This window comes from Heptranchias perlo, chromosome 33, assembly GCF_035084215.1.
Source record: "Heptranchias perlo isolate sHepPer1 chromosome 33, sHepPer1.hap1, whole genome shotgun sequence".
Taxonomy (NCBI): Eukaryota; Metazoa; Chordata; class Chondrichthyes; order Hexanchiformes; family Hexanchidae; genus Heptranchias; species Heptranchias perlo.
The window spans coordinates 31,258,026-31,284,807 of NC_090357.1; the positions used below are offsets into that span (position 1 = coordinate 31,258,026).

Genomic DNA, 26,782 nt, shown 5'->3' on the forward strand with positions numbered 1-26,782 from the left:
AGTGTATTAGGGAGAAGCAGGAACTGGGCTCATGATGTGGGATGTGGGATATCTGCTCAGTATCGAAGGAGGAATGTACAGGTATGAAGTGTCAGACAGTTGTGTTGCTCAAGCAGCTCAAGGACCAGCTGGAGAGGAAAGGTTTTTGGGAGATGGCAGTCATCCACAGATAGTGGGAAGCAGAGGAAGGGATTTGGGTTCCTTGCTGGAGAGGGAGGCTACAATATCAGAGAGCTGGACTGAAAGCATGATCCTGGGCATCATACTGCATTGTTACAGGGAACATCTGGTCAAGGAATCCATGTGAGCAGGGGCACTATTGGACCTGGCATTATGCAACAGCCAGGAGATGGGAGACCAGGTCGGAGTCCGAGGCACCTTGGTAACAGTGACCACAATATGGGTGGGTTTCAGGTTAGGCTCAAGGTGGAAAAGAGAATGAGTACAATCGAAACATTCAACTTTAGAAAGGCAGATATAGAGGAGTGAGCTGAGGGGACTGGACTGGATAGGACAGTTCGAGGGAAAAAACATGGAAGGAAAGTGGGTCATATTTCAAAACACTACACACCAAGTACAGAACAGATAGAGGAGGGTGACAGTGAAATGAGTGATTTGGGAAACAATGAGAGAACTGTGAGGAATATGGGAAAAACAGAGACAGTTCCTGAAGTGTAAAGTTACAGATAGCAGTGTAAAAGGGAAAAGAGGTTAAGAAACTGGTCAGGGGAGCGAAAATAGAAGCAAGGTTCGGAGAGCAGGAATAGCGAAAGAATTGTCTGCCATTTCCATAAATATATAAGCAGGTAAAAAAGGAAGTGGTGGGGCCACTGAAAGATCCCAAAGGTGAGAGGATATTAGTGGCCAAGGGACTGCATGGACACTAAACAAGTCTTTCTGTGCAGAGGGGTGGGAGGGCCGGGGCAGTCTCTCCAAGGAGGAAGTACTAACAAAAACAGGCATTTCAGATAAGGCAATAACGGAGGAAGCTGAAGGAAGGCGAGGATAAAGTTCACACAGGACACTGAGAGAATTGGTCACATCCCTGCCACTACCCTTAAGGAATCATTAGAAATTACAGTAGTGTCGGAAAGAGGTTGAAAAAACATTGGACCAGATTTTGCTGTAGCAGGGCATCTAATGGCATCTGCCGTTAGTTAGACCTGCCCCTTCAGCTCAAAACATTTTTGCCCACTAAGTTGCTGAAAGTGCGAGCTGATAACTGGGGAATCTGGGACCTGAGTAAACAGGGCAAACTAAACTGTATCTCCTTAACCAATGAGATTTAAGGATTGGAAAATAAACAGCGGAAGGACTGAGCAGGAGGGTGAATTAGGGTGGGTGAATTCAATGTCAAATCAGGTACAGAAAGAGAAATAAAGAGAGGGAAAGATAGATTGGATTGAGAGAGAGAGAAAAAGAGAGACAGAAAAGAAAAAAAATTAAAATTTAACATGTTTTAGGAGATTTTAAACAATTCACAACCTGAAGGAATGAAACTCCACACTTGTAATGTTAATTTTCGGTGCCAGAGAAGTTGAATGGCATCATTAAGACCTATCACGTTGTTGAAAGGGTACTCACACATGTAATTACTAGCCCTAAATATCTCTGGTGAGTTTAGTTTGTATCTCCTGCGCAATCACAGGAACAGCACATCTGCCCCTCGCCTGAAGTTGCTGTACCATTTGTGCATAAATAATGGAAACCGCCATTAGTCTCACTGTTATTTTGACAGCAAATTCTGGCCCATCATCTTTATAATGGACATTCGCAACCCCTCAGATAATGAAGCAGTCCGTGCCCACATGCAGCAAGACCTGGACAACATCCAGGCTTGGGCTCATAAGTGACAAGTAACATTCGCGCCAGACAAGTGCCAGGCAATGACCATCTCCAACAAGAGAGAGTCGAACCACCTCCCCTTGACATTCAACGGCATTACCATCACCGAATCCCCCACCATCAACATCCTGGGGGTCACCATTGACCAGAAACTTAACTGGACCAGCCATATAAATACTGTGGCTACAAGAGCAGGTCACAGGCTGGGTATTCTCCTGACTCCCCAAAGCCTTTCCACCATCTACAAGGCACAAGTCAGGAGTGTGATGGAATACTCTCCACTTGCCTGGATGACTGCAGCTCCAACAATACTCAAGAAGCTCGACACCATCCAGGACAAAGCAGCCCGCTTGATTGGCACCCCATCCACCACCCTAAACATTCACTCCCTTCACCACCAGCGCACTGTGGCTGCAGTGTGTACCATCCACAGGATGCACTGCAGCAACTCGCCAAGGCTTCTTCGACAGCACCTCCCAAACCCGCAACCTCTACCACCTTGAAGGAAAAAAGCAGCAGGTACATGGGAACAACACCACCTGCACGTTCCCCTCCAAGGCACACACCATCCGACTTGGAAATATATCGCCGTTCCTTCAATGTCTCTGGGTCAAAATTCTGGAACTCCCTTCCTAACAGCACTGTGGGAGAACCTTCACCACACGGACTGCAGCGGTTCAAGAAGGCGGCTCACCACCACCTTCTCAAGGGCAATTAGGGATGGGCAATAAATGTCGGCCTCGCCAGCGACGCCCACATCCCATGAACGAATAAAAAAAAGACAAGACAGAATCTACGGGTTAGTGAGCCCAACATCACCTTTGGGTAAAGTCGAAGGGATCGATATCCACTGCCCCTATGTCCAATGTCAGAAAATTCCCCAGCACTGGGCAAGCAGCCAGTTGCCCTTCACTCGTAGTTGGTGCCCATTATGGCCCATTTGACAGGCCAGGAGCACCAGTAGATTATTTAAACAAGCTAATCTCCAGTTATCAGGCAAGGTCAGCTCACTCCTCCCTAGGCATATGAGCTCCTGAACACTACCAGCCCCAGCCCCCTGGTAGCACACTCCTGCACCACTCTCGAACTGGAGCGCATGATCTAGGCTGACACTTTATTACATAGGGAGAATTGCGTTGTTGGAGGTGCTGTCCTACAGGTGACACTTTAAACTGAGATCGAGCACTGAGACACAGTGAAACCTGCATAAACGGACACTCCCAAAAAACAGACACCTGTAAAAAATGGACACTTATTGAGAGATCCAAATAACTTGCATAGTAAAATGTTCAAGAGGTTCTCTGAAACCATGGACACTGGCAAATTATTAACTAGGGTCAGCCTTCAATGCACCAATCCCTTTTACAACTTTAAACATGGGACAGCCTGTTGTACAGCTGCTGTATCTGGAACTTTCACTGAATCAGGATCATTGGGGCTTCCCCTTGCAGCTTTGCTTCCTTTCAGCCCTGAAATTCTCTTTCATGGGGTCAGTGTCTGCAGGGCAGCTCCTCTCCCCCCCGACCCCCGTGGGCAGCTCCTCTCCCCCCCCGACCCCCGTGGGCAGATCCTACCCCCCCTCCGACCCCCGCCATCATCGTCTTTCCCTCGGCTTCTGATGGTGGACCTGCTGATTTGAGGAGCTTTGGGGAGTGATGGTGGACGGCTGTCCCGGGTCTCCCTGTGTCTCTGGGGAGTGACGGTGGACGGCTGTCCCGGGGATCTCTGTCGCTCCATAGAGTGATGGATCGGCTTGTGAGTCCCAGCTATCAGCCAGACTCACTGCTCAACCAGTAGCTGTTTTGCTCCTACACTAATGAATGTGACCTGTTGTGTTTCCCTCCCAAATGTTCTCAATCTGTTATAAGACTTGCCTTTGGAAGCTTCATTATACTGGCACAACCCGCCATCACATTTCCCCCTTTTTTTGTCCTGTGACTGCCCTAATACTGGTAAGAACTGAGAAACAGAGCTCATTACTGAAGTTACACTCTGCTCCAAGTGATAGCAGTTTGAAATGAATTGGAAATTAGATTGCAAACTGTTAAGTGAACAGAGCTGAACACTGGTGTGTGGGAGGGGGATTCTTAGTATTGTTGCAGCTGATTAGGTGCTGATCATAAGCTCAGCTGGTTCTTCAAGATTGTTGAGAAAAATTTTCGGTACATACAATGACCATTTTGAAAATAAGGACACCTGCAGCCAGTCCCTGAGGTGTCTGTAATTTACAGATTTCACTGTATAACATACATATATATGAGAGCCAAGTCACATAAGATAGGTGCTGCCATGGTTTCAGGCCATCGCTGATGATAGACCTCCCAAACATTTGGTGTGGGCAGTGCCTGAGAAGCACATTATTACTGAGGATGAAAAGGACGGGCTTAGACTTACCGCCTGTGCTGTGGTAACCATAGTTGCACTCACAGGTACCTGCCTCACTGTGGCTGTACCTGTTCCTATAGAGATCGGCAGCCCAGCTGTAGGTGTTACCTTGGTGATTGCCTTTGATCCCGCTGTGCTCATTGTTGCCAGAGTTACTGCACCTGAAGTCATTGTACCTGCAGCTGTGAATGGTTTGCTGGAGGTTGCCACGGCAATAGCCTGTCCCGGTTTGGGAATGACCCCGAGCCCAGGCATTATCCGGATGGTAGCTGCCGACTTGGCGTCTGTGGAAGAGGGAGGAGCACAGGCTTTACCCTTCTGGTCAGCTACCGATACAGCGAGTGCCGGCATCAGCCGGATGGCGGTGCTGGTCACCTCCGTTGCTTTTAAGTCCGGTGTCACCTTGACCACTGTGGAGGTGGTGGACGGTGAGCTGGTGCTGGTGGATACCTTCACCATGGAGTCTGTTGGCTGCATGGCTGGGGTGACGTGTAATGTGGCTGAAATGCCTTTGCCTCCAAGCATATCTGGGGTGAGCTTGACGGTGGTGACCGGTGCTTTGGTCAGTGTAGCCATCATGTCCTGTGTAATGCGAAGCACCGTCTGGCCCTTGGAGTCGGTAGTGATGGAGGATGGTGCCAGCCGGAGAACATCTTTGCCCTGGATCCGGATGTTTGTTGCTGTGAGTGGAATCCCAGTACTGGACTGTGCCTTCATCCCAAGCTGTCCTGCAATAGCAACCTGGACAAAAAGATTCTTCAATCAATACTGCAGCTTTGACAACCCGAGCCTGATATACAGAACTAAAAACAGGGACCTCAGATCACATGCCCTGTGTACCATCAAATGCCTGGAAAATGAGCACTGTAACAGTGAGAGATTCTGCAAATGAATAGTCTATTTCACATCTAATGATTCAGTTATTTTATAAAACAAACCAGACACACCTCCCACAATGCCAGCAGCAAATCACTGAGTGACCTGGAACTGCCGAGGCCAGGAACAGAAACCAAAACAAACAGGAGGGGAACTGCAATCATGAACTATGCCCGGCCTGTAATGGGATACCTAGAATGATCAGATCCAATAACTGTAACTGCAGTTAATATTCCAGCTGACTGTACACAATCTGCAGCCATGTCCATTAAATGGAGATGAGCAATTTTTCTCACCTCTGTTGTGTCCCGAGGGCAATGGGACAGCTGGTGCCATATCTGGATTAAGACGATGACATGTCACCGTGTACAAAGTAGGAACAAGGCAGATTGCTGAGATGTAGCTCTCATCACTCTGAACAAAGGTAGAAGTTATTTAACTGGAAAACCAGAGGGAAAGACAGTCAATGAGCTCTCCAATAAAACCTGGGATCATTTTCCCTTCCTCGACAACTTCAGAAGTTGGATGGGACACAGACACGATCCGAGGGTGTCTCTGCATCACGACCTCTGTCCTCCAATGGAGGAGGACGTGAACTCTCCAAGTGGAGCAACTCCGACTGATGCTGCCAACGGGAGGAAAGAACTGAAGATGGTTAATGAAGAGCGTGTGGACTTCAGAGGAGGAGGAGCTGAAAACCCTCTGTCAGCCTATTGCTCCTATCTATAGCACTGGCTTCACTCAGTGTAAGGAAGGAGATCCCACTGGCCAGCAATGTCACCATAAACCCCCTCCCCCAAAGCAAAGCAAAGGTCCGCTCTTGCTGTGCCCACCTGCCTCACGATGCTTTGTCCAGCGACGCTCTGTATGATGGTGGTGGCAGAGCTGGATGCAGGGCTGTTGAGTGTACTGGACACCGTTTTGGAAGCAGCGCTGATTCCAGCCATTGTCAGATTTGCTTTTCCAGAGCTCTGCTGGATGTGGACAGTACTGACGCCAGACTGAGCCTTCACTGGCACCGTCAGAATAGACTGCAAGAAAAAGTTATTACAGAATCAGAAAACTCATCTCATTCTGAAACTCTTTCAGCTAGATGAACAATTTTAATTACAGCCAACTCCAGATACACTCACACCTCAAACACACAATCTGAAGCAGCCCATTCACTCCTTCTGTGAAGTTTAAAACCAGCTCAGCATTAAACACTCTAATTCCACTGATACATTCCCCCCAAAGACATTGTGATATTTTAGAAATCAAATCACAACACTCATTTCCTGTATTTTCCAACAAGCTATTCCTTTAAGTGTTCAATTAGCAATGCACAGAATTCCAAAATCCATGTACCGGTAGTTCTATATTTACTTGAATTAGATTATGTACAATATATTCAAAGAGGGAGTCCTGTCCATTTCTCAACACACACTTGACCTGTTACAGAAGCTAGGATGCAAGATACTAGCGAGAACATAGCCACTTGGAGAGGGGACAAAAAGCATAAGATTTGAGTCAAATGGATGTTCCTTGGGCTGGCAGAGTGTGGGTAGTGGTGTGCCCAGGGATCTGGGCATACTTTCATCTTCCATTGATATAAATATTTTGGACATAGACACAAGAGAAGATATTGAAATTTGCTGCTGATACCAAATTATGGTGCATGGCAAATCGTGAGGAGATTGCAAAAAAATTGCAGGAGGGTATGGACAGTTTCGCAGAGTGGGCAGATAGATGGCAAATACAGTTCAAAGCAGAGAAATGGGAAATAATGCATCTTGGGAAAAAGAAAACCTAAAGAAATGCACCCTAAATGGCAAGATTCTAAGGAAAGGGGAGGCACAGAGAGATGCAGAAAGACAAATACAGAAATCCTTAATGGTGGGAGTGCAGGTAGTAAAGGATATTAAGTATAAAAAGGCAAAAGGGATTCTGGATTTTATACACAGAGGAATTGAATATGTAAGCAAGGAAGTGATGCTGAATTTGTACGAGGCATTGGTTAGGCCACAGCAGAGTATCGTGTGCAGTGTGCATCTACGTAAAGAGGACAGAGAAAGCTTTCTAGAAAGAGCTCAGGAATAAGAGGTTATTAATGAATTAAGTTATTAATTAAGGCTTGAAAAAAGTTTTTTTTATTGGAACAGAGATGGTTACTGGGGACCTAACTGAAGTTTTCTAAATTAATGACAAGTTTTTGAGAGGGTAAACAGAGAAACATTGTTCCCACTGGTTGGTGAAATGGTAACAAGGAGGCAGAAAGTGAGGATCAGCACTGGAAGAATGAAGGGGAAGTTAGCAGAAATGTTTCACACAGAGGGTTATTGGAACAGGGAATACAAGGGGCTATTGAGGCAGAGTTTATAACATCAGTTAAAAAGGAATTGGATAAACATTTGAAAAGTATTAATATAAAAAGATACAGGGAAAGGCCAGGGAAATGGGATGAGAGCACTGAGCTCCAGTTAAACAGCGAGCACTGGTGCAGGTTATGATAAGACTCAGAAATTACAGCGCATTCAGCGAACACAGCAATCCCATCAAAATAGATGGACGGAATTTAGTTTTAGAATACTTGTTTTCTCCAACAGTCAGTGTGTCCATAAGTTGCAGTGTACAGCAAGCTGTGTTTTTGGCCCTTACCTGCGGTAGAACCTTAGTGTGAGTGGACGCAGTGACCGTGGGGAGCCGGATCTGGTGCTGGTGTTGATGTTGTTGGACTTGCTGTACCACAGAGGCTTGGTGTGTGCTGGAAGCTAAGCCTTGCTGAGCAGTGACTACCCGTACCTGGGGTAGAGTAGCTGCTACAGAGTGAGACAGTACCCGTGCCTGGGACTGCGACCCAGCATGAATTCCTGGCTGTGTTCCGGATAGAAGGTTCCCAAGCTGAGGCATTGTGGGTGAGGACACCAACAAAACACTGCAAACAAGAATAAATCCTCTTCAGATAAAACAGCTGTGAACCTTCGTTTCCCACAATCTCTGCCCGAGGCATTCCAAAAATCCCAATTCTGACCTATTCTTTCAGTATGTACTCTCGAGTTGACCCCAATAAAACCCCAAACCTTCCCATCCCATTCTTTCAGTATTCCCTTTAAGATGTGAAGGCCTTAGAGAGGGTGCAGAAGAGAATTACTAGAATGATTCCAGGGATAAGGGACTTCAGTTACGTTGATAGGTTGGAGAAGCTGGGGTTGTTCTCCTTGGAACAGAGAAGGTTGAGAAGAGATTTGATAGAGGTACTCAAAATCATGAAGGGTCTAGACAGAGTAGATAGAGAGAAACTGTTCCCATTGGTGGAAGGGTCAAGAACCAGAGGACATAGATTTAAGGTGATTGGCAAAAGAAACAAAGGTGACATGAGGGAAAACTTTTTTACCCAGCGAGTGGTTAGGATCTGGAATGCACTGCCCGAGGGGGTGGTGGAGGCAGATTCAATCATGGCCTTCAAAAGGGAACTGGATAAGTACTTGAAAGGGAAACATTTGCAGAGCTATGGGGAAAGGGCGGCGGAGTGGGACTAGCTGGATTGCTCTTGCATAGAGCCGGCATGGACTCATTGGGCTGAATGGCCTCCTTCCGTGCTGTAACCTTTCTATGATTCTATGTACCCTCGAGTTGACCCCAACAAAACCCCAAACCTCCGAGTCCCATTCTTTCAGTATGTACCCTGAAGCTGCTTCAGTGTCCACCTTCTCATCAAGGGAGATCACCCATCATACGCTGGCCTCTTCCTTATTTCCATTTTAAAAAAATGTGCGCCTGAAGTTTGTGCTTCTCAAGGTGAGAGATATTCATGCTGTAGACTTCTATCAGGTTATTACTTAACCTCCTCAACTCTAGTGAAAAAAGCTCCAACTGCTCAAGCCCCTCTCCATAACTGTAGTTCCTCAATCCTGATACCATCCCAGTGAATCTACACTGCACATTTCCATTGCTATTATATTCTTCCTATAATGGGGTGGCCAAAACTGCACACAATACTCCAACTGCAGCCTAACTTAGGTCTTTGCTTTTATAATCTACTTCTCTAAATACAATACCATGGATTATATTTGCCTTTTTTAATGGTCTCATCTGCATGCCCTGCCACCTTTACTGACCTGTGTATTTGCACAGTAGGGTATTTCTGCTCCTCGACACCATTTCAAATCTTCATCATTTAATATGTCTTTCCTTTCCCTTCTCTTCCAAAATCGATTCACGCTTTCCCCCAATGAACTGTATCTGCCACCTGTCTGCCCACCCTGCGGGTCCATCTGTGTCCTCCTGCAGTCTTTCACAATCCTCATCACAATTTACCATACCCCACAATTTGGTCTCATCAGCGAATTTCAATATCGTTCCCAAATCCAGATAATTCATATCTCTGCATTAAACAAGATAGGTCCCACCACAGACCCCGGTGGAACAACCCTCAACGTAGCTTGCTGCTATGAGAACTTTCTTTCAGCCTTACCCTTGACTTTCTTTCCCCGAACCATATCCAAGAATAGGATACTTCCAAGATCCTGGGACTGGCTAAATCAACAGCAATGGCCTTTTCAATTCCTGTATTCCTACCTCTCAATCCAGATTTCCGTTATTTCCATGCACATTAACTTTGCCCCAAATCTCAGACTATGGTACCTTATCGAATCATAGAAAATTTACAGCACAGAAGGAGGCCATTCGGCCCATCGTGTCCACGCCGGCTGAGAAACGAGCCACCCAGCCGAATCCCACTTTCCCGCACTTGGTCCGTAGCCCTGCAGGTCACGGCTTTTCAGGTGCACATCCAGGTACTTTTTTTAAAATGAGTTGAGGGTTTCTGCCTCTCCCACCCTCTCAGGCAATGAGTTCCAGACCACCACCCTCTGGGTGAAAAAAACTTTCCTCATTTCCGCTTAATCCTTCTACCAATCACTTTAAATCTATTCCCCCTGGTTATTGACCCCTCCGCTAAGGGAAATAGGTCCTTCCTATCCACTCTATTTAGGCCCCTCATAATTTTGTACATCTCAATCAAATCACCCCTCAGCCTCCTCTGTTCCAAGGAAAACAACCCCAGCCTATCCGATCTGTCATCATAGCTAAAATTCTCCAGTCCTGGCAACATCCTTGTAAATCTCCTCTGCACCCTCTCTAGTGCAATTATATCCTTCCTGTAATGTGGTGACCAGAACTGTGCACAGCACTCAAGCTGTGACTTAACTAGTGTTTTATACAGTTCCAGCATAACATCCCTGCTCTTATATTCTATGCCTCAGCTAATAAAGTAAAGCATTCCATATGCCTTCTTAACCACCTTATCTACCCGTCCTGCTGCCTTCAGGGATCTGTGGACATGCACTCCAAGGTCCCTCACTTCCTCTACACCTTTCAGTATCCTCCCATTTATTGTGTATTCCCTTGCCTTGTTTGTTCTCCCCAAATGCATTACCTCACACTTCTCCATTTGCCACTTTTCTGCTCATCTGACCAGTCCATTGATATCTTCCTGCAATCTACAGCTTCCCTCCTCACTATCAAGCACACGGCCTATCTTTGTGTCATCCGCAAATTTCTTACTCATACCCCCTCCTGGTATTTCTTCAAAAGAATTGGTCAAACACGACCTGCCTTTTGGAAATCCATGCTTACTGGCCCTGATTAAGTCGTGTTTCTCTCAGTGTTTAATAATTTCATCCTATATTAAATACTACACCAACAACTGAATTCAGGCGAACTGGCCTATGATTTTTTGGCATATCCCTCCCTCTTGTTTTGAAGAGGAGATTCTTATTTGTCATCCTTCAATCCTTTGGCACAATTTTCCATTCTATAGAATTTTGGAAAATTATGGTAAGATCCGCCACTATTTCCTCCCCAACTTCCCTCCTGATGTTCGAGTGTAAATTATCAGGTCCTGGTGACTTGTCTACCTTAATTTTGAGTAACTCCTTTCACACTTTCTCTCTGAATAATAACCTCCACTAACAGCTCTACACCCGCCTCTGGTGGTGTGACAATCTCAATACCCACCTCCTCAGAGAAAGTGAAGCCAAGTCCTTATTCTGCCATTCCTTCGTTCCCCACAAGCTTCCCTCCTTCCCCTCTCAGCTCCCCTACCTCTCCCTGACTGTCCCAGTTAGTACTAATGTCCCTTTAGAGTCTTTCTATTGCCCTGTGTCTTTTTTACTCATTTGTTCTTGTGCTCCCTATATCCTATTTGCATATTCGTCATATTTGTCCTGGCATTCATTTTAGTTATCTGTTCAATGAGCACTAAATGCTCCTTTCTTTAGTTTCAGATTTGATCTAACCTCTACATTCATCCACAAAATCCCAACCCTTGATATTATTTCAGGATGTGGAGATTCAGGGAGGGGGATCTCTACTGTATACACACTATTTCAGGGAGGGGGATATCTACTGTATACATACTTTCAGGGAGGGGGATCTCTACTGTATACACTATTTCAGGGAGGGGGATCTCTACTTTTTTTTTTATTCGTTCACGGGATGTGGGCGTCACTGGCAAGGCCGGCATTTATTGCCCATCCCTAATTGCCCTCGAGAAGGTGGTGGTGAGCCGCCTTCTTGAACCGCTGCAGTCCGTGTGGTGACGGTTCTCCCACAGTGCTGTTAGGAAGGGAGTTCCAGGATTTTGACCCAGCGACAATGAAGGAACGGCGATATATTTCCAAGTCGGGATGGTGTGTGACTTGGAGGGGAACGTGCAGGTGGTGTTGTTCCCATGCGCCTGCTGCCCTTGTCCTTCTAGGTGGTAGAGGTCGCGGGTTTGGGAGGTGCTGTTGAAGAAGCCTTGGCGAGTTGCTGCAGTGCATCCTGTGGATGGTGCACACTGCAGCCACAGTGCGCCGGTGGTGAAGGGAGTGAATGTTTAGGGTGGTGGATGGGGTGCCAATCAAGCGGGCTGCTTTATCTTGGATGGTGTCGAGCTTCTTGAGTGTTGTTGGAGCTGCACTCATCCAGGCAAGTGGAGAGTATTCCATCACACTCCTGACTTGTGCCTTGTGGATGGTGGAAAGGCTTTGGGGAGTCAGGAGGTGAGTCACTCGCCGCAGAATACCCAGCCTCTGACCTGCTCTCGTAGCCACAGTATTTATATGGCTGGTCCAGTTAAGTTTCTGGTCAATGGTGACCCCCAGGATGTTGATGGTGGGGGATTCGGCGATGGTAATGCCGTTGAATGTCAAGGGGAGGTGGTTCGACTCTCTCTTGTTGGAGATGGTCATTGCCTGGCACTTATCTGGCGCAAATGTTACTTGCCACTTATCAGCCCAAGCCTGGATGTTGTCCAGGTCTTGCTGCATGCAGGCTCGGACTGCTTCATTATCTGAGGGGTTGCGAATGGAACTGAACACTGTGCAGTCATCAGCGAACATCCCCATTTCTGACCTTATGATGGAGGGAAGGTCATTGATGAAGCAGCTGAAGATGGTTGGGCCGAGGACACTGCCCTGAGGAACTCCTGCAGCAATGCCCTGGGGCTGAGATGATTGGCCTCCAACAACCACTACCATCTTCCTTTGTGCTAGGTATGACTCCAGCCACTGGAGAGTTTTCCCCCTGATTCCCATTGACTTCAATTTTACTAGGGCTCCTTGGTGCCACACTCGGTCAAATGCTGCCTTGATGTCAAGGGCAGTCACTCTCACCTCACCTCTGGAATTCAGCTCTTTTGTCCATGTTTGGACCAAGGCTGTAATGAGGTCTGGAGCCGAGTGGTCCTGGCGGAACCCAAACTGAGCATCGGTGAGCAGGTTATTGGTGAGTAAGTGCCGCTTGATAGCACTGTCGACGACACCTTCCATCACTTTGCTGATGATTGAGAGTAGACTGATGGGGCGGTAATTGGCCGGATTGGATTTGTCCTGCTTTTTGTGGACAGGACATACCTGGGCAATTTTCCACATTGTCGGGTGGATGCCAGTGTTGTAGCTGTACTGGAACAGCTTGGCTAGAGGCGCAGCTAGTTCTGGAGCACAAGTCTTCAGCACTACAGCTGGGATGTTGTCAGGGCCCATAGCCTTTGCTGTATCCAGTGCACTCAGCCGTTTCTTGATATCACGCGGAGTGAATCGAATTGGCCGAAGACTGGCTTCCGTGATGGTGGGGATATCGGGAGGAGGCTGAGATGGATTATCCACTCGGCACTTCTGGCTGAAGATGGTTGCAAACGCTTCAGCCTTGTCTTTTGCACTCACGTGCTGGACTCCGCCATCATTGAGAATGGGGATGTTTGCAGAGCCTCCTCCTCCCGTTAGTTGTTTAATTGTCCACCACCATTCACGACTGGATGTGGCAGGACTGCAGAGCTTTGATCTGATCCGTTGGTTGTGGAATCGCTTAGCTCTGTCTATAGCATGTTGCTTCCGCTGTTTAGCATGCATGTAGTCCTGAGTTGTAGCTTCACCAGGTTGGCACCTCATTTTTAGGTATGCCTGGTGCTGCTCCTGGCATGCTCTTCGACACTCCTCATTGAACCAGGGTTAATCCCCTGGCTTGTTGGTAATGGTAGAGTGAGGAATATGCCAGGCCATGAGGTTACAGATTGTGCTGGAATACAATTCTGCTGTTGCTGATGGCCCACAGTGCCTCATGGATGCCCAGTTTTGAGCTGCTAGATCTGTTCTGAATCTATCCCATTTAGCACGGTGGTAGTGCCACACAACACGTTGGATGGTGTCCTCAGTGCGAAGACGGGATTTCATCTCCACGAGGACTGTGCGGTGGTCACTCCTACCAATACTGTCATGGACAGATGCATTTGCGACAGGTAGATTGGTGAGGACGAGGTCAAGTAAGTTTTTCCCTCGTGTTGGTTCGCTCACCACCTGCCGCAGGCCCAGTCTAGCAACTATGTCCTTCAGGACTCGGCCAGCTCGGTCAGTAGTGGTGCTACCGAGCCACTCTTGGTGATGGACATTGAAGTCCCCCACCCAGAGTACATTTTGTGCCCTTGCTACCCTCAGTGCTTCCTCCAAGTGGTGTTCAACATGGAGGAGGACTGATTCATCAGCTGAGGGAGGACGGTAGGTGGTAATCAGCAGGAGGTTTCCTTGCCCATGTTTGACTTGATGCCATGAGATTTCATGGGGTCCAGAGTCAATGTTGAGGACTCCCAGGGCCACTCCCTCCTGACTGTATATCACTGTACCGCCACCTCTGGTGGGTCTGTCCTGCCGGTGGGACAGGACATACCCAGGGATGGTGATGGAAGAGTCTGGAACGTTGGCTGAAAGATATGATTCTGTGAGTATGGCTATGTCAGGCTGTTGCTTGACTAGTCTGTGGGACAGCTCTCCCAATTTTGGCACAAGTCCCCAGATGTTAGTAAGGAGGACCTTGCAGGGTCGACTGGGCTTGGTGTTTTGCCGTTGTCGTGTCCGGTGCCTAGTGGTCCGTCCGGTTTTATTCTTATTATGACTTTTCGTAGCGAGATTTTACAACTGAGTGGCTTGCTAGGCCATTTCAGAGGGTGATTAAGAATCAACCACATTGCTGTGGGTCTGGAGTCACATATAGGCCAGACCGGGTAAGGACGGCAGGCTTCCTTCCCTAAAGGACATTAGTGAACCAGATGGGTTTTTACAACAATCCGGTAGTTTCATGGCCATCATTACTGATACTAGTATTTTAATTCCAGATTTTTTTATTTAATTAATTGAATTAAATTAATTAATTGAATTTAAATTCGCCAGCTGCCATGGCGGGATTTGAACTCATGACTCTGGATTTTAGTCCAGGCCTCTGGATTAGTAGCCCAGTAACATAACCACTATGCTACCGTACACTATTTCAGAGAGGGGGATATCTACTGTATACACACTATTTCAGGGAGGGGGATATCTACTGTATACACACTATTTCAGGAAGGGGGAGATCTACTGTATACACTATTTCAGGGAGGGGGATATCTACTGTATACACACTATTTCAGGGAGGGGGATATCTACTGTATACACTATTTCAGGGAGGGGGATATCTACTGTATACACACTATTTCAGGGAGGGGGAGATCTACTGTATACACTATTTCAGGGAGGGGGATATCTACTGTATACACACTATTTCAGGGAGGGGGATATCTACTGTATACACTATTTCAGGGAGGGGATATCTACTGTATACACACTTTCAGGGAGGGGGATATCTACTGTATACACACTATTTCAGGGAGGGGGATATCTACTACATACACTATTTCAGGGAGGGGGATATCTACTGTATACACACTATTTCAGGGAGGGGGAGATCTACTGTATACACACTATTTCAGGGAGGGGGAGATCTACTGTATACACTATTTCAGGGAGGGGGATATCTACTGTATACACACTATTTCAGGGAGGGGGATATCTACTGTATACACACTATTTCAGGGAGGGGGAGATCTACTGTATACACTATTTCAGGGAGGGGGATATCTACTGTATACACACTATTTCAGGGAGGGGGATATCTACTGTATACACTATTTCAGGGAGGGGATATCTACTGTATACACACTTTCAGGGAGGGGGATATCTACTGTATACACACTATTTCAGGGAGGGGGATATCTACTATATACACTATTTCAGGGAGGGGGATATCTACTGTATACACACTATTTCAGGGAGGGGGATATCTACTGTATACACACTATGACTTCAGCAATTCCCCCACCCGTCAAATGACAAAAAAAAGCGAAGAACTGAAGACCAGTGTACTCAGACACCTCTGGGGAACCACTGCCCTCCATTCTTTCCCAATGACTTATTGAGTAATGGCAGTACTGAGCTAGAGAGCCCAGGACATCACAGTTTCAGACCATGGTCTGTGCTGATTTATCTGATCTCAGCCAGTCAGCCAGTACTGACTTAGCTGGCCTCGATGGCAATGAACACGCACATGCACACGTGTACAATCATGTGCAAGAGTGGTGGCAGGATTGGATTCAGCTGTGATATTCTCAACAGCTTGTTGATACTTGCTGCCTCGATTCACACATGGAGAATGGCCACTCAGCTGAGCTGCTGGAGGTGGGCCTGTCTCCATACAGCTCCAGGGCAGCAACAGTCAGCACCTTCAGGAGAAGTGGGGACAAAACCAGGGACAGGGAGAGAAAAGCAATCAAAAGAACTAAGATTTTGTAAAAGAGGGAGAATGACCAGCTGAGGGGGAAATGATGTATTAAACAGCATGATACATCTTTCCTCAGCTACACTGCCTTTATTTTTGACAGCACAGCATCAAGTATTCACTGTACTGGTGTTAACACCGGGCTCTCTAACATGAAGAGCTGCTTTATCCTGAAACACTGGTCCATACAGGTGCTTGCTGCAGATCTCAATGTCTTCTGCAGATAATGAACAGGAGGACAGGACAGTCTGCTGCGTGTCACTAGAGAGTACCAGGAATAACTGACCTTTGACCAGATTTGGCCAGTTCTGGTGCACTGGTTGCCGGGATCTTGTTGCAATCGGTTGATACTGGCGGTGATGTGGGTGTAGCTGGTAATGTGGGAGTTACAGGGGTTACAGGTGTGTGAGGTAAGCTGGAGTCTGCCAACATCTGGGACCCCAGGGACTGCTCACAGAGAGGGAGCTTTGTCGCACTCTCCTTACCAGAGGACTTCTAGAGAAAACAAACATGATGTTAAAATCCATTCCCATTGCATGGAAAAGACGACAAGATACAGCACGGTACCCGTCACTCCCCGCACACCGGGTATTCCGTTACCCGTCACTCCCCGCACACCGGGTATTCCGTTACCCGTCACTCCCCGCACACCGGGTATTCCGTTACCCGTCACTCCCCGCACACCGGGTATTCCGTCACCCGTCACTCCCCGCACACCGGGTATTCCGTCACTCCCCGCACACCGGGTATTCCGTTACCCGTCACTCCCCGCACACCGGGTATTCCGTCACCCGTCACTCCCCGCACACCGGGTATTCCGTCACCCGTCACTCCCCGCACACCGGGTATTCCGTCACCCGTCACTCCCCGCACACCGGGTATTCCGTCACCCGTCACTCCCCGCACACCGGGTATTCCGTCACCCGTCACTCCCCGCACACCGGGTATTCCGTCACCCGTCACTCCCCGCACACCGGGTATTCCGTCACCCGTCACTCCCCGCACACCGGGTATTCCGTCACCCGTCACTCCCCGCACACCGGGTATTCCGTCACCCGTCACTCCCCGCACACCGGGTATTCCGTCACCCGTCACTCCCCGCACACCGGGTATTCCGTCACCCGTCACTCCCCGCACACCGGGTATTCCGTTACCCGTCACTCCCCGCACACCGGGTATTCCGTTACCCGTCACTCCCCGCACACCGGGTATTCCGTTACCCGTCACTCCCCGCACACCGGGTATTCCGTCACCCGTCACTCCCTGCACACCGGGTATTCCGTTACCCGTCACTCCCCGCACACCGGGTATTCCTTACTTTATCTGCTGGAGACCTTCGGGTTCCAACTTGATTGATTTATCCGTACTCGTTGATAGAGACAGGATTCTGCTCAAAGCAGTTTTAAAACCAATATCCTTGCATGAAGCTTTTTTGTGGAAAAATACTGCAGCGTTCAAACTGGGGTATAATAACTCAGGTAAATTCAAAACTAATCTGCGGAAGTGGTAAGTTTATTTATCAGGTTCCCTAGGGAGACGGTGGAACTGGAAAGCGTTGATTCATTCCAATTGGATCGATTTCTTTCAGAAAACAATGGGCTGGAAATTACTCCGAGCAGCGACCCAGCACTGCTCACCACTCATTACATTTCAATTCACCCACTAAGTTACCGTGGGTGAACTTTTTGGCGGCTCTTCCTTGAACTGCAATTTCAAATAACATCAGCGTTCTTTCCCGGGCTGTGTGAGTGGTGAAAGAATCTCTCTGTCCCCTCAATACGTCAGCTTGAAGCAAGCCACGCTGTGAGAGCCAGGAAGTGCAGTTCATTCACAAACAGGGCAGACTAAAAACTCAATGTGCCCGATAAGGTATCAGAAATGACAGAGAGATAGCGAAATAAAGAGCAAATAAGATTAAAAGGCTTAGTTAAAAGAGGCAGAAGTGAACAAAAAATTTAAATTTATTTTAAAAAATGTTTTTTAAATGTCCAAGAACTATTGAAATCAGGAGTAATGAGACAACACATTTTTAAAAGTTAATTTTTAGTGCCAGAGGGATTGTTTGGCAGTCATTAAGACTTGCCACGCTGGTAAAACTTAGTTTAGACTTAAAAAACTGAGCGTACCTTTTTTGCGGCAAGATTAGTTCATTTCCAGCTGGACAGGAGAGTGAGTTGGCGCTGGTCCGTTGATTCCATTGATTGCGGCCGGCGAGGTCCCTTTAAGGCGAACCTGTCACACGGCCGGTGAACCAGGAAGAGCAAGTTCCGGATTTCTGCGGTTGTACATGTGTGGTCACCGGAACTTGCTCTTCGATTTCACCACTAATAACGGTGAGCACCGTTAGGCCCACTGCTATTTTGAATGCAATTTCTGGGCCAATATTTTGGGATACAGTGTATGGGTAATTTGAGACATGATGTGGTAAGTGTAGCAGGCTTGGGAGGAACAGGTGACTTTGGACCTGTGATTCCCAAAGCTCTCCACCACTGGGGATTTCCACACCTCCTGTCTGGGTCTGTTGTAATTGATAGAGATTGATTGCTACAATCAGTCAACAACTCCATTATCATTATATCATGCAACGACTGGGGTGGTAGAAGCTGAACTAGATGACCCTTGGTCTTTTTTTGTCTTGCAATTCCTATGTTCCTATGAGAATCTGAGCACTAACCTTTCATTATTCAGATGATACGGAGCAAAACAATGATTCTTCCTGCTTAATGGCTCCAGTTATTAAGAGCTTTATCTTGATCAATACAGATGGAAACTTTTTAGCTGCAGGAAATTAAGCAATCCCAGGACTGCAATTTTTTCCTGTAGATAATGGCATTTTCAGATCAAGCTCACACTATGAAGCAGTGAAAGTCCCTGTTTATAGTTAGGAAGTCTCTGATTCAGCCGTTGGGATGATATTGCCCAGCCCGCAGTGCTGCTCCTGAGCTCAGCCTGGGCTTGAGCTGTAATGCGAGGCCACAAAGTCCTGATGCACTGTGCCCAGCCCCATGATATACCAGGAGTGCCCCGTGGAGTGCAGGGTTACATGGAACATTAGGAGGAGTAGGCCATTCAGCCCCTCAAGCCTGTTCCACTCATACAATTAGATTATGGCTGCTCTGTATCCATTTACCTGCCTTTGTTCCATATCCCTTGATGCCCTTACCCAACTAAAATCTATCAACATCAGTCTGGAAAGCTCCAATTGTCCCAGCATCCACAGCCTTTTGGGAGAGAGAATTCCAGATTTCTACTCCATTTGTGTGAACAAGTGCTTCCTGATTTCCCTCCTGAACAGCATGGCTCTAATTTTAAGGTTATGTCCCTCGTTCTTGATTCCTCCATCAGAAGAAATAGCTTCTCCATATCTACCCTATCGAATCTTAACATTTTAAACATTACCCCTCAATCTTTTATACTCAAGGGATTAAAAGCCCAGTCTGTGCAACCTGTCCTCATAATTTAACCTTTTTAGCCCCGGTATAATTCTGGTGAATCTGTACTGCACCCTCTCCAAGGCCAATATATCCTTCCTGAGGTGCGGTGCCCAGAACTGAACACAGTCTCCAGATGGGGGGTCTAAACCAGAGCTTTATAGAACTGTAACATAACTTTCACCCCTTTGTATTCCAGCCTCCTTGAGATAAAGGCCAATGTTCCATTAGCCTTTCAATTACTTTTTGGCTGCTCTGTGTGCTGGATGACTGCTCTGAGCAATGCTGCTGTGAGGAAGTGTTTAGCGGAGACCAGCTACCTCTCTCACGAGAGAGTGAAACTGAGAGGGAAAGTCACCTGAACACAGGAAAGCAAAAAGTGCTTTACAGAGGTGAACAAAACACACATCAAACCGAGGGTGCCGGTCCAGACCCCCGGCTAGGGGGAGACAGGGGTTTTACTCAGCTCCTAAAAGATGATACTCACGATCTTGGTTGTCAGCTTGGGTTTCTGTTGCAATGCCTTCTTGGCTTTAGCAGCTGCAGCCTGGGCCTGGTGAATGCGTTCTGAAATAATCCAGACCGAGAATGAGTTATAGCTCAGTGACTGCTCACCACAGACACCAGAGGAGATGTCAATCATCCTGAAGGCAAGATAGTTCAGAAATGTTTCTAAATGAAAGGGGCACAAAATATTGGTGGGCTGCATTCCTGATCACTGGTATCCAAGGAAACCTGCCGGTAATGCCAGTGTGGACTTGGTGAGGACTGGACCGGGCTCAGGTGAGACAGTGTCCACAGCCATTCTCGAGTAATGGCCACTTGGGGAGAGGCACTGGGGGCTGCTGGCACTCATTAACCAAATCGTACTGAGAGAGTTAACCAGGGCTGCGCCAGTTCGGTTAACCAGGGCCACACCTGTACAGGATGGCGCCATGTTCCAAACCAGCTGTTGTGCCAGTGCAGTACCAACTGTGGGTCTGGGAGGGTCGAGGGCAAACACTACTGCTCGAGGATAAAAATGCCCCTACCATCCCAATAGTCAAACAAGCAGACAACACGACTATCATTTCAGTGCACTGGGTTCAGGCAGACATGACGTGTCTGATGTTACTATTGGGCTTCCCCTGTTACTTTCTTCTGTGCCCAACACAAAAGCCAACTCCCACAGCCCTCCTTCTCTTGGAATTGAAGCAAGCCCGGGACGAACAACAGACCCACCACTGTTCCTGGATTTATAACACCCGCCCTCCTCACTTCGGAAAACGAGCAGAATCGGTTGCTCCACATACCTTCATAGCAGATTTATTCACCGATCGAATCATTACAGCAGCACGCAGTAACAGCCAGTTACTGAAGGCAGTACAAACATAGACCAATTCACAAAAGAGTTAAATAGACAAACCAGTAAGCTGAGCTGCTTTGAACGGCTTTTTTTTTTGCAGTACTTTCAAATAAAGGACTAAAAAACGCATCTCCAAAAGGGACCAGCCACCCGCTTCCCACTGATTACAGTCTTAGAATTATGGAGGGGTCCTCCTTCGGGAGCCCTGACTTGTCTCAGTGACAGCAACTAGGTGAAAACAATAAATAGTATAGCAAGTGATTACTTTATAATAATATCGCAAATGTCTGATTCTTCCACCCATGAAAACCCTTTAGAATAGTCAATAATAAATAGCAAGATCCTATTTCTTTTGACTCTGCATGAAGTAAATCAGAAAGAAACCAGTGGAATCAATACTGTTTACGAACAGACATACCACTGAGCACACCCAAATACTAGAAACAATTAACGTGAATCACTGAGTTATTAAAGCTGTAAAAGAATTAAAATAGTACCTCCTGTAGAATCTAAGGGCAAATAAAAGTTTATTTTCCTTACACCCTAGACAGACTGAACTCAGAGTTTCAGGGAAAACTGACTGGTCTATCAAAATGCCAAACAAGGCTGATAAAAGAATGAACATTCACTAACCCTGTCTGTTGAATCAAGGGCAAGGAAAATCTTCCAAAAAGTGAGGTAGAGCTGAATGGGACATGGCACTGAAAAGACACGAGGCAGGACCCTGAGCAGGGTCAGGCCTCTGGGTAAAGCAGCGGATTCTTTCAATCGATGAGGAAATCCAGTCCACCCAGCAAATTCAAGACTTGCGTCAGTTTCTTGCAAATACAGAGCTGAGAGGGAGCACTGATCCTCTGAGGGCATTCAGGTACCACAGTGCGAGCAAAGTCACCACCATGATGAATGTAAGGACTTGCACAACACTAGGTTATAGTGCAACAGTTTTATTTTAAATCACAAGCTTTCGGAGCTTACCTCCTTCGTCAGGTGAGTGACTCTAAGGAGAGGAGGAAAGCTCCGAAAGCTTGTGATTTAAAATAAAACTGTTGGACTATAACCTGGTGTTGTGCAAGTCCTTACATTTGTCCACCCCAGTCCATCACCGGCATCTCCACCATGATGGCGTTTGGTGAACACTGTGGGTGATGGTTTAATGCCAAATGGTTATGTGAAAGAGCACATCCTTCAGCGAGTTGCCCCAATCACCGTAATAATCTCAGGGAGGGAGGGCTGCCTGCCTGAACGTTTTATTTGAAATTGGGGAGTTGGGTCCACTGCAGGGTTACATCATTGCTGGCCTGCGTTTCCTTTCCCAGTTTTCTCCTGAGGTTGGGGTTCTGTCCCAGAGATGAGAGTTGCCTTCTGGTACCTCACCCAAGTGGACATCCTTTATGTAGGAGCCGAGACAGGAAATGTTAACTAACAATTCAATCAACTATTTGACTGCAGGGGCATCACAGTCCTCACTCTCGCCGGCAGGGTCACTGGATAGGACCCTCACTCATCTTTCTGCTTCTAACCCACGGCACAGAGGCCAATCGTAGACCCCAGCACTGACCAGGAGTCGCACTGGAGCCTCCTAGTTTTCACCCCAGGTCCACACTGGATGGTGCAGTCCTGCACTCTGCACTGAGAAGACCTGCTACCCCCATGTTTGATCATCTTAAGCCTCATCCTCAATCAATGCTCTCCAAATTGGAATTTTGTTCAGTAAATTTGGGGAAGTATTTAACTCAGGACTAATACCTCTGGGACTCGGATGGATTCTTCAGATTTGGAGACGGCAAAATGAAATCGGCTCATCAACAAAGAGAGAGATGGCTGCTCCTGATCAGGAACCAGCATCGAGGCAAACAATAACAACATATATAAAGCACCTTCAACGTAGTAAAACGTCCCAAGGTGCCTTACAAGAGAGATCAAACAAAATTTGACTCCGAGCCACAAAAGGAGATATTAGGACAGATGACCAAAAGCTTGGTCAAAGAGGTAGGTTTTAAGGAGCATCATAAAGGAGGAGAGAGAGGTAGGGAGGCGGAGAGGTTCAGGGAGGGAATTCCAGAGCTTAAGGCCTAGGCAGCTGAAGGCACGGCCGCCAATGGTGGAGCGATTAAAATCAAGGTCACGCAAGAGGCAAGATTTGGAGGTTACAGAGTTATGGACGGGCGAGGCCATAGAGGGATTTGAAAACATGGATGAGAATTTAAAAATTGAGGCGTTGCTGGACTGGGAGCTAATGTAGGTCAGAGAGCACGGGACTTGCTGCGAGTAAGGAAACAGGAACAGAATTTTGGATGAGCTCAAGTTTACAGAGGGTGCAAGGTGAGAGGCCGGCCAGGAGATCACTGGAATAGCCGAGTCTGGAGGTAACAAAGGCATGGATGAGGGTTTCAGCAGCAGATCAGCTGAGGCAGGGGCGGAGACGGGCGATGTTACAGAAGTGGAAGTAGGCGGTCTTGGTGACGGAGCGGATAAAGTGGTTGGAAGCTCAGCTTAGGGTCAAATAGGATGCCAAGGTTGTGAACAGCTTCAGACAGTGGCCAGGGATAGGGATGGAGTTGGTGATTAGGGAACAGAGTTTTTGGCAGGGACCAAAGACAATGGGCAGAATTTTAACAGTGAAAAACAGGTGGGTTGGGGGCAGTGAAAATCACAATAATTTCAGACCCACCCATTTCTGGTTTTCACAGGGGTGGGACAAGGGGGGGCAACCAACCCACTCCCTGGAGGCAGATTGGTGACCAAAACCTTTCAAGGAGGCTGTGGGCCTCAATTTTTTGCAACCCCTGGGGGCTGGGATTCCCGGGCCTTCTCCTTCACGCCACGAGAAAGGAGGCGAGAAGGCCCGAAACTGCAGGTAAATGCCTTACTGGCACAACTTGTGGGCCCAGAGAAGCAGGAGTGCTTCCCCTACGCCCAACAAGCCTATCTGCAGCTACGCTTTGAACGATCGGGACCTCCCCCCACCTGATCTTCAATCCAGACACCCAATGATTGCAGAACCCCACGATGACCCCGGATCCCGGAAAACCCACACCCCTCTCGGTGACTGACCGCTGATCCCTCCCCCCATGACCACCTGTCAATCTGGCCGGACAATCAGACGGCAAACTGACAAAAAATAATAAAAGACGTCCTTACGTCCCCCCGCCCCTTTCCTGGCTCTGGATCAAAATCATGCCTAATGGCTTCGGTCTTCCCAATGTTTAATTGGAGTTCATTTCTGCTCATCCAATACTGAATTCCAGGCAAGCAGTGTGACAAATCACAGGCAGGCAGTGGAGGTGTTGAGAGAGGTGTTGGTGAGGTAGAGCTGGGTGTTGTCAGCGAGTATGTGGAATCTGATGTTGAGTCTTTGGATGATGTCACCACATAGATGAGAAATAGGAGGGGGCCAAGGATAGGTCCTTGGGGGACTCCAGAGGTAGCGGGAGGAGAAGCCATTGCAGGCGAGTCTCTGGCGATGAGATTCTCTGGCTATGACTGGACAGATAAGAATGGAACCAGGCGAACGCAGTCCCACCCAGCTGGACGATGGAGGAGAGACGTTGGAGGAGTGTGGTCAACCATGTCAAAGGCTGCAGAGAGTTGGAGAAGGATGAGGAGGGATAGTTTACCATCATCACAGTCACATAGGATATCATTTGCGACTTTGATAAAGGCCGTTTCAGTACTGAGGTGGGGCGGAAACCTCATTGGGGGGGGGTTCAAACATGGAGTTGTAGGAAAGATAAGCACAGATTTGGGAGGCAACAAGACCTTGGAGAGGAAAGGGAGGTTGGAGATTGCATGGACAGAGAGGTTAAAGGGTAGGGTTTTTGAGGAGGGGGTTAATGACGGCAGATTTGAAGGGGAGGGGAACAGTTCCAGTGGAGAGGGAACCGTTAACAATATCAGCTAACATGGGGGCCAAGAAGGTCAGCAGTCTGGTGGAAATAGGGTCAGGAAAGGAGGAGGAGAACCCGATTAAAGTGGGACTCACCGAAGCCCTCGAACCCGATTAAAGTGGGACTCACCGAATTCCTCCTCACTCCGGTTCCGGTGCAGGTAGATCCACAGCTTGCGCCCGATATCATACTTCACACACGGATCTTTCTCATAATGCAGCCTGTCCAGAGCCCCACTCACAACAGTGTTAATCTGTAAGAACAGAACACGGGTTATATGGAGGAAGTGTGGGAGGGAGAGGTCGAGGAGTGAGTTACTCACTGTGGGAGCAGTGCTGGATCCCACGGGGAGATTGTCTCTTTCAGGACAGACTAACAACACGTGCCAACATAATCCCTGCAGTGACAGCACTCCACGTCCACGCCACCCGTGACTGTTGGTTTTATTCCCCATTGGACACATTATCCACATCTCGCGCTCGCGGCCCCCTCCCCCACCGCGCGCGCGCTCGCGGCCCCCTCCCCCACCGCGCGCGCGCTCGCGGCCCCCTCCCCCACCGCGCGCGCGCGCTCGCGGCCCCCTCCCCCACCGCGCGCGCGCTCGCGGCCCCCTCCTCTCTTCCCAGAGTCTTTGTTACGATTTCAATCCCTAACTCAAACTACAGGCCGTGACCCTTTTGTCATTTTTTCCGCTGCCCTCGACCCCTTTACCTGAGCACTGGTGACCTCAGGTGCGAGAAACTGAGAGTCTTTAAGCAGCTCGCAGATCTCTGCACGTGTCCCTTCTCCGTTTGGAAGACGGGCTGCTGCATCTCGCACTGTGGGGGTGAGAAATCACTGTGTTACACAGATCCTTTTAAAAAAGTTAACTCTTTAAAAGAACTTCTCAGAAGTAGCGAAGAACCCGTTCTCTAAGCCCCTTCCCCAAACCCGTTCTCTAAGCCCCTTCCCCAAACCCGTTCTCTAAGCCCCTTCCCCAAACCCGTTCTCTAAGCCCCTTCCCCAAACCCGTTCCCTGGCACAAGTTAGAGTCTTTAGGAGAGGGGAGAACATCTGGAGAAACCCATTAGGCCATACAGGACCTCACAACCAAGCTCAATCCTGTTCTCACCCAACATGCACACACACATACACAGACTCACACAAACTCTCACACACACACAAAATGGGCTATGGAGAGGAAAGGCAGCACAGACTGCGGTTGCTGTGGCCCAGTCCCACACCAAGTGCTTGCACCCCCTCAGCCTGCAGGGGGTCCTCCGCTGGATGGGTCACCAGCTGTATTTTCAGTCTTTTATCCATTCCTGAATTTCTACTCGATTTGATTCAGCTGATATTTGGTTATAGTCGATTTTCTAGCTTATTCAAAATGATTTTGGAAGCAAATTAATGCAAAAACAATGCACCTGACTTCCTTCCCTTGCCAAATCCCCAGTTTTGAAGTCTAGGGCCCTGTTATGAGCGTCAGACTCTCACCCAGCGACAGAATGGTGACATAGGCCGGCCTGTCAGATCGCAGCAGTGAATGCTCTCGTGCCTTATTCAGAGAAGGATCCTTGTCAAACACTCCCTTCACCGGGCCAACAACAGAGTCAAAGCCGTGCATGCGGAATGTGAAGGCCTTGTGGGGCTGGCTGTATCGCTGGCGTTCCTGTGCAAAGAACCACAAACTATTAGCCATTGTCCGTGACATGCTGCTCATTAACATGGGCTAAACAGAGCTTCAAACTCTTGCTCCCAGATTATAAAACAAATTAAAAGGTAAGAATGTCCATCTCCTGGAGGCTGCGCAGGGCTTGCTGGCTGTAAGCAGAGGTCTCCAGGTCTAGTTTTGTGGCAAGATTCACAAATATAAGGTGGGGTTCTACACATATCAAAAGAAAACTTGTTGGGTCCAAGGTCGTAGT

At 47.9% G+C, this 26,782-nt stretch overlaps 1 protein-coding gene across 3 annotated transcripts in view; it reads right to left on the reverse strand.

The window, feature by feature from the left end:
- Positions 1-26,782, reverse strand: part of nfrkb (nuclear factor related to kappaB binding protein) — a 108,978-nt gene that overhangs the window by 28,069 nt on the left and 54,127 nt on the right. For 2 of the 3 annotated variants that reach the window (XM_067971113.1, XM_067971111.1), the window contains exons 16-23: positions 26,352-26,526; positions 25,587-25,693; positions 25,005-25,128; positions 20,131-20,210; positions 16,499-16,707; positions 7,744-8,020; positions 5,940-6,137; positions 4,240-4,971 (exon numbers count right to left, since the gene is read on the reverse strand). In XM_067971113.1, coding sequence (XP_067827214.1) covers positions 4,240-4,971; positions 5,940-6,137; positions 7,744-8,020; positions 16,499-16,707; positions 20,131-20,210; positions 25,005-25,128; positions 25,587-25,693; positions 26,352-26,526 — 1,902 coding nt within the window. The remainder of the gene's footprint in view (positions 1-4,239; positions 4,972-5,939; positions 6,138-7,743; positions 8,021-16,498; positions 16,708-20,130; positions 20,211-25,004; positions 25,129-25,586; positions 25,694-26,351; positions 26,527-26,782) is intronic. The other variant, XM_067971112.1, reaches the window with a different exon arrangement.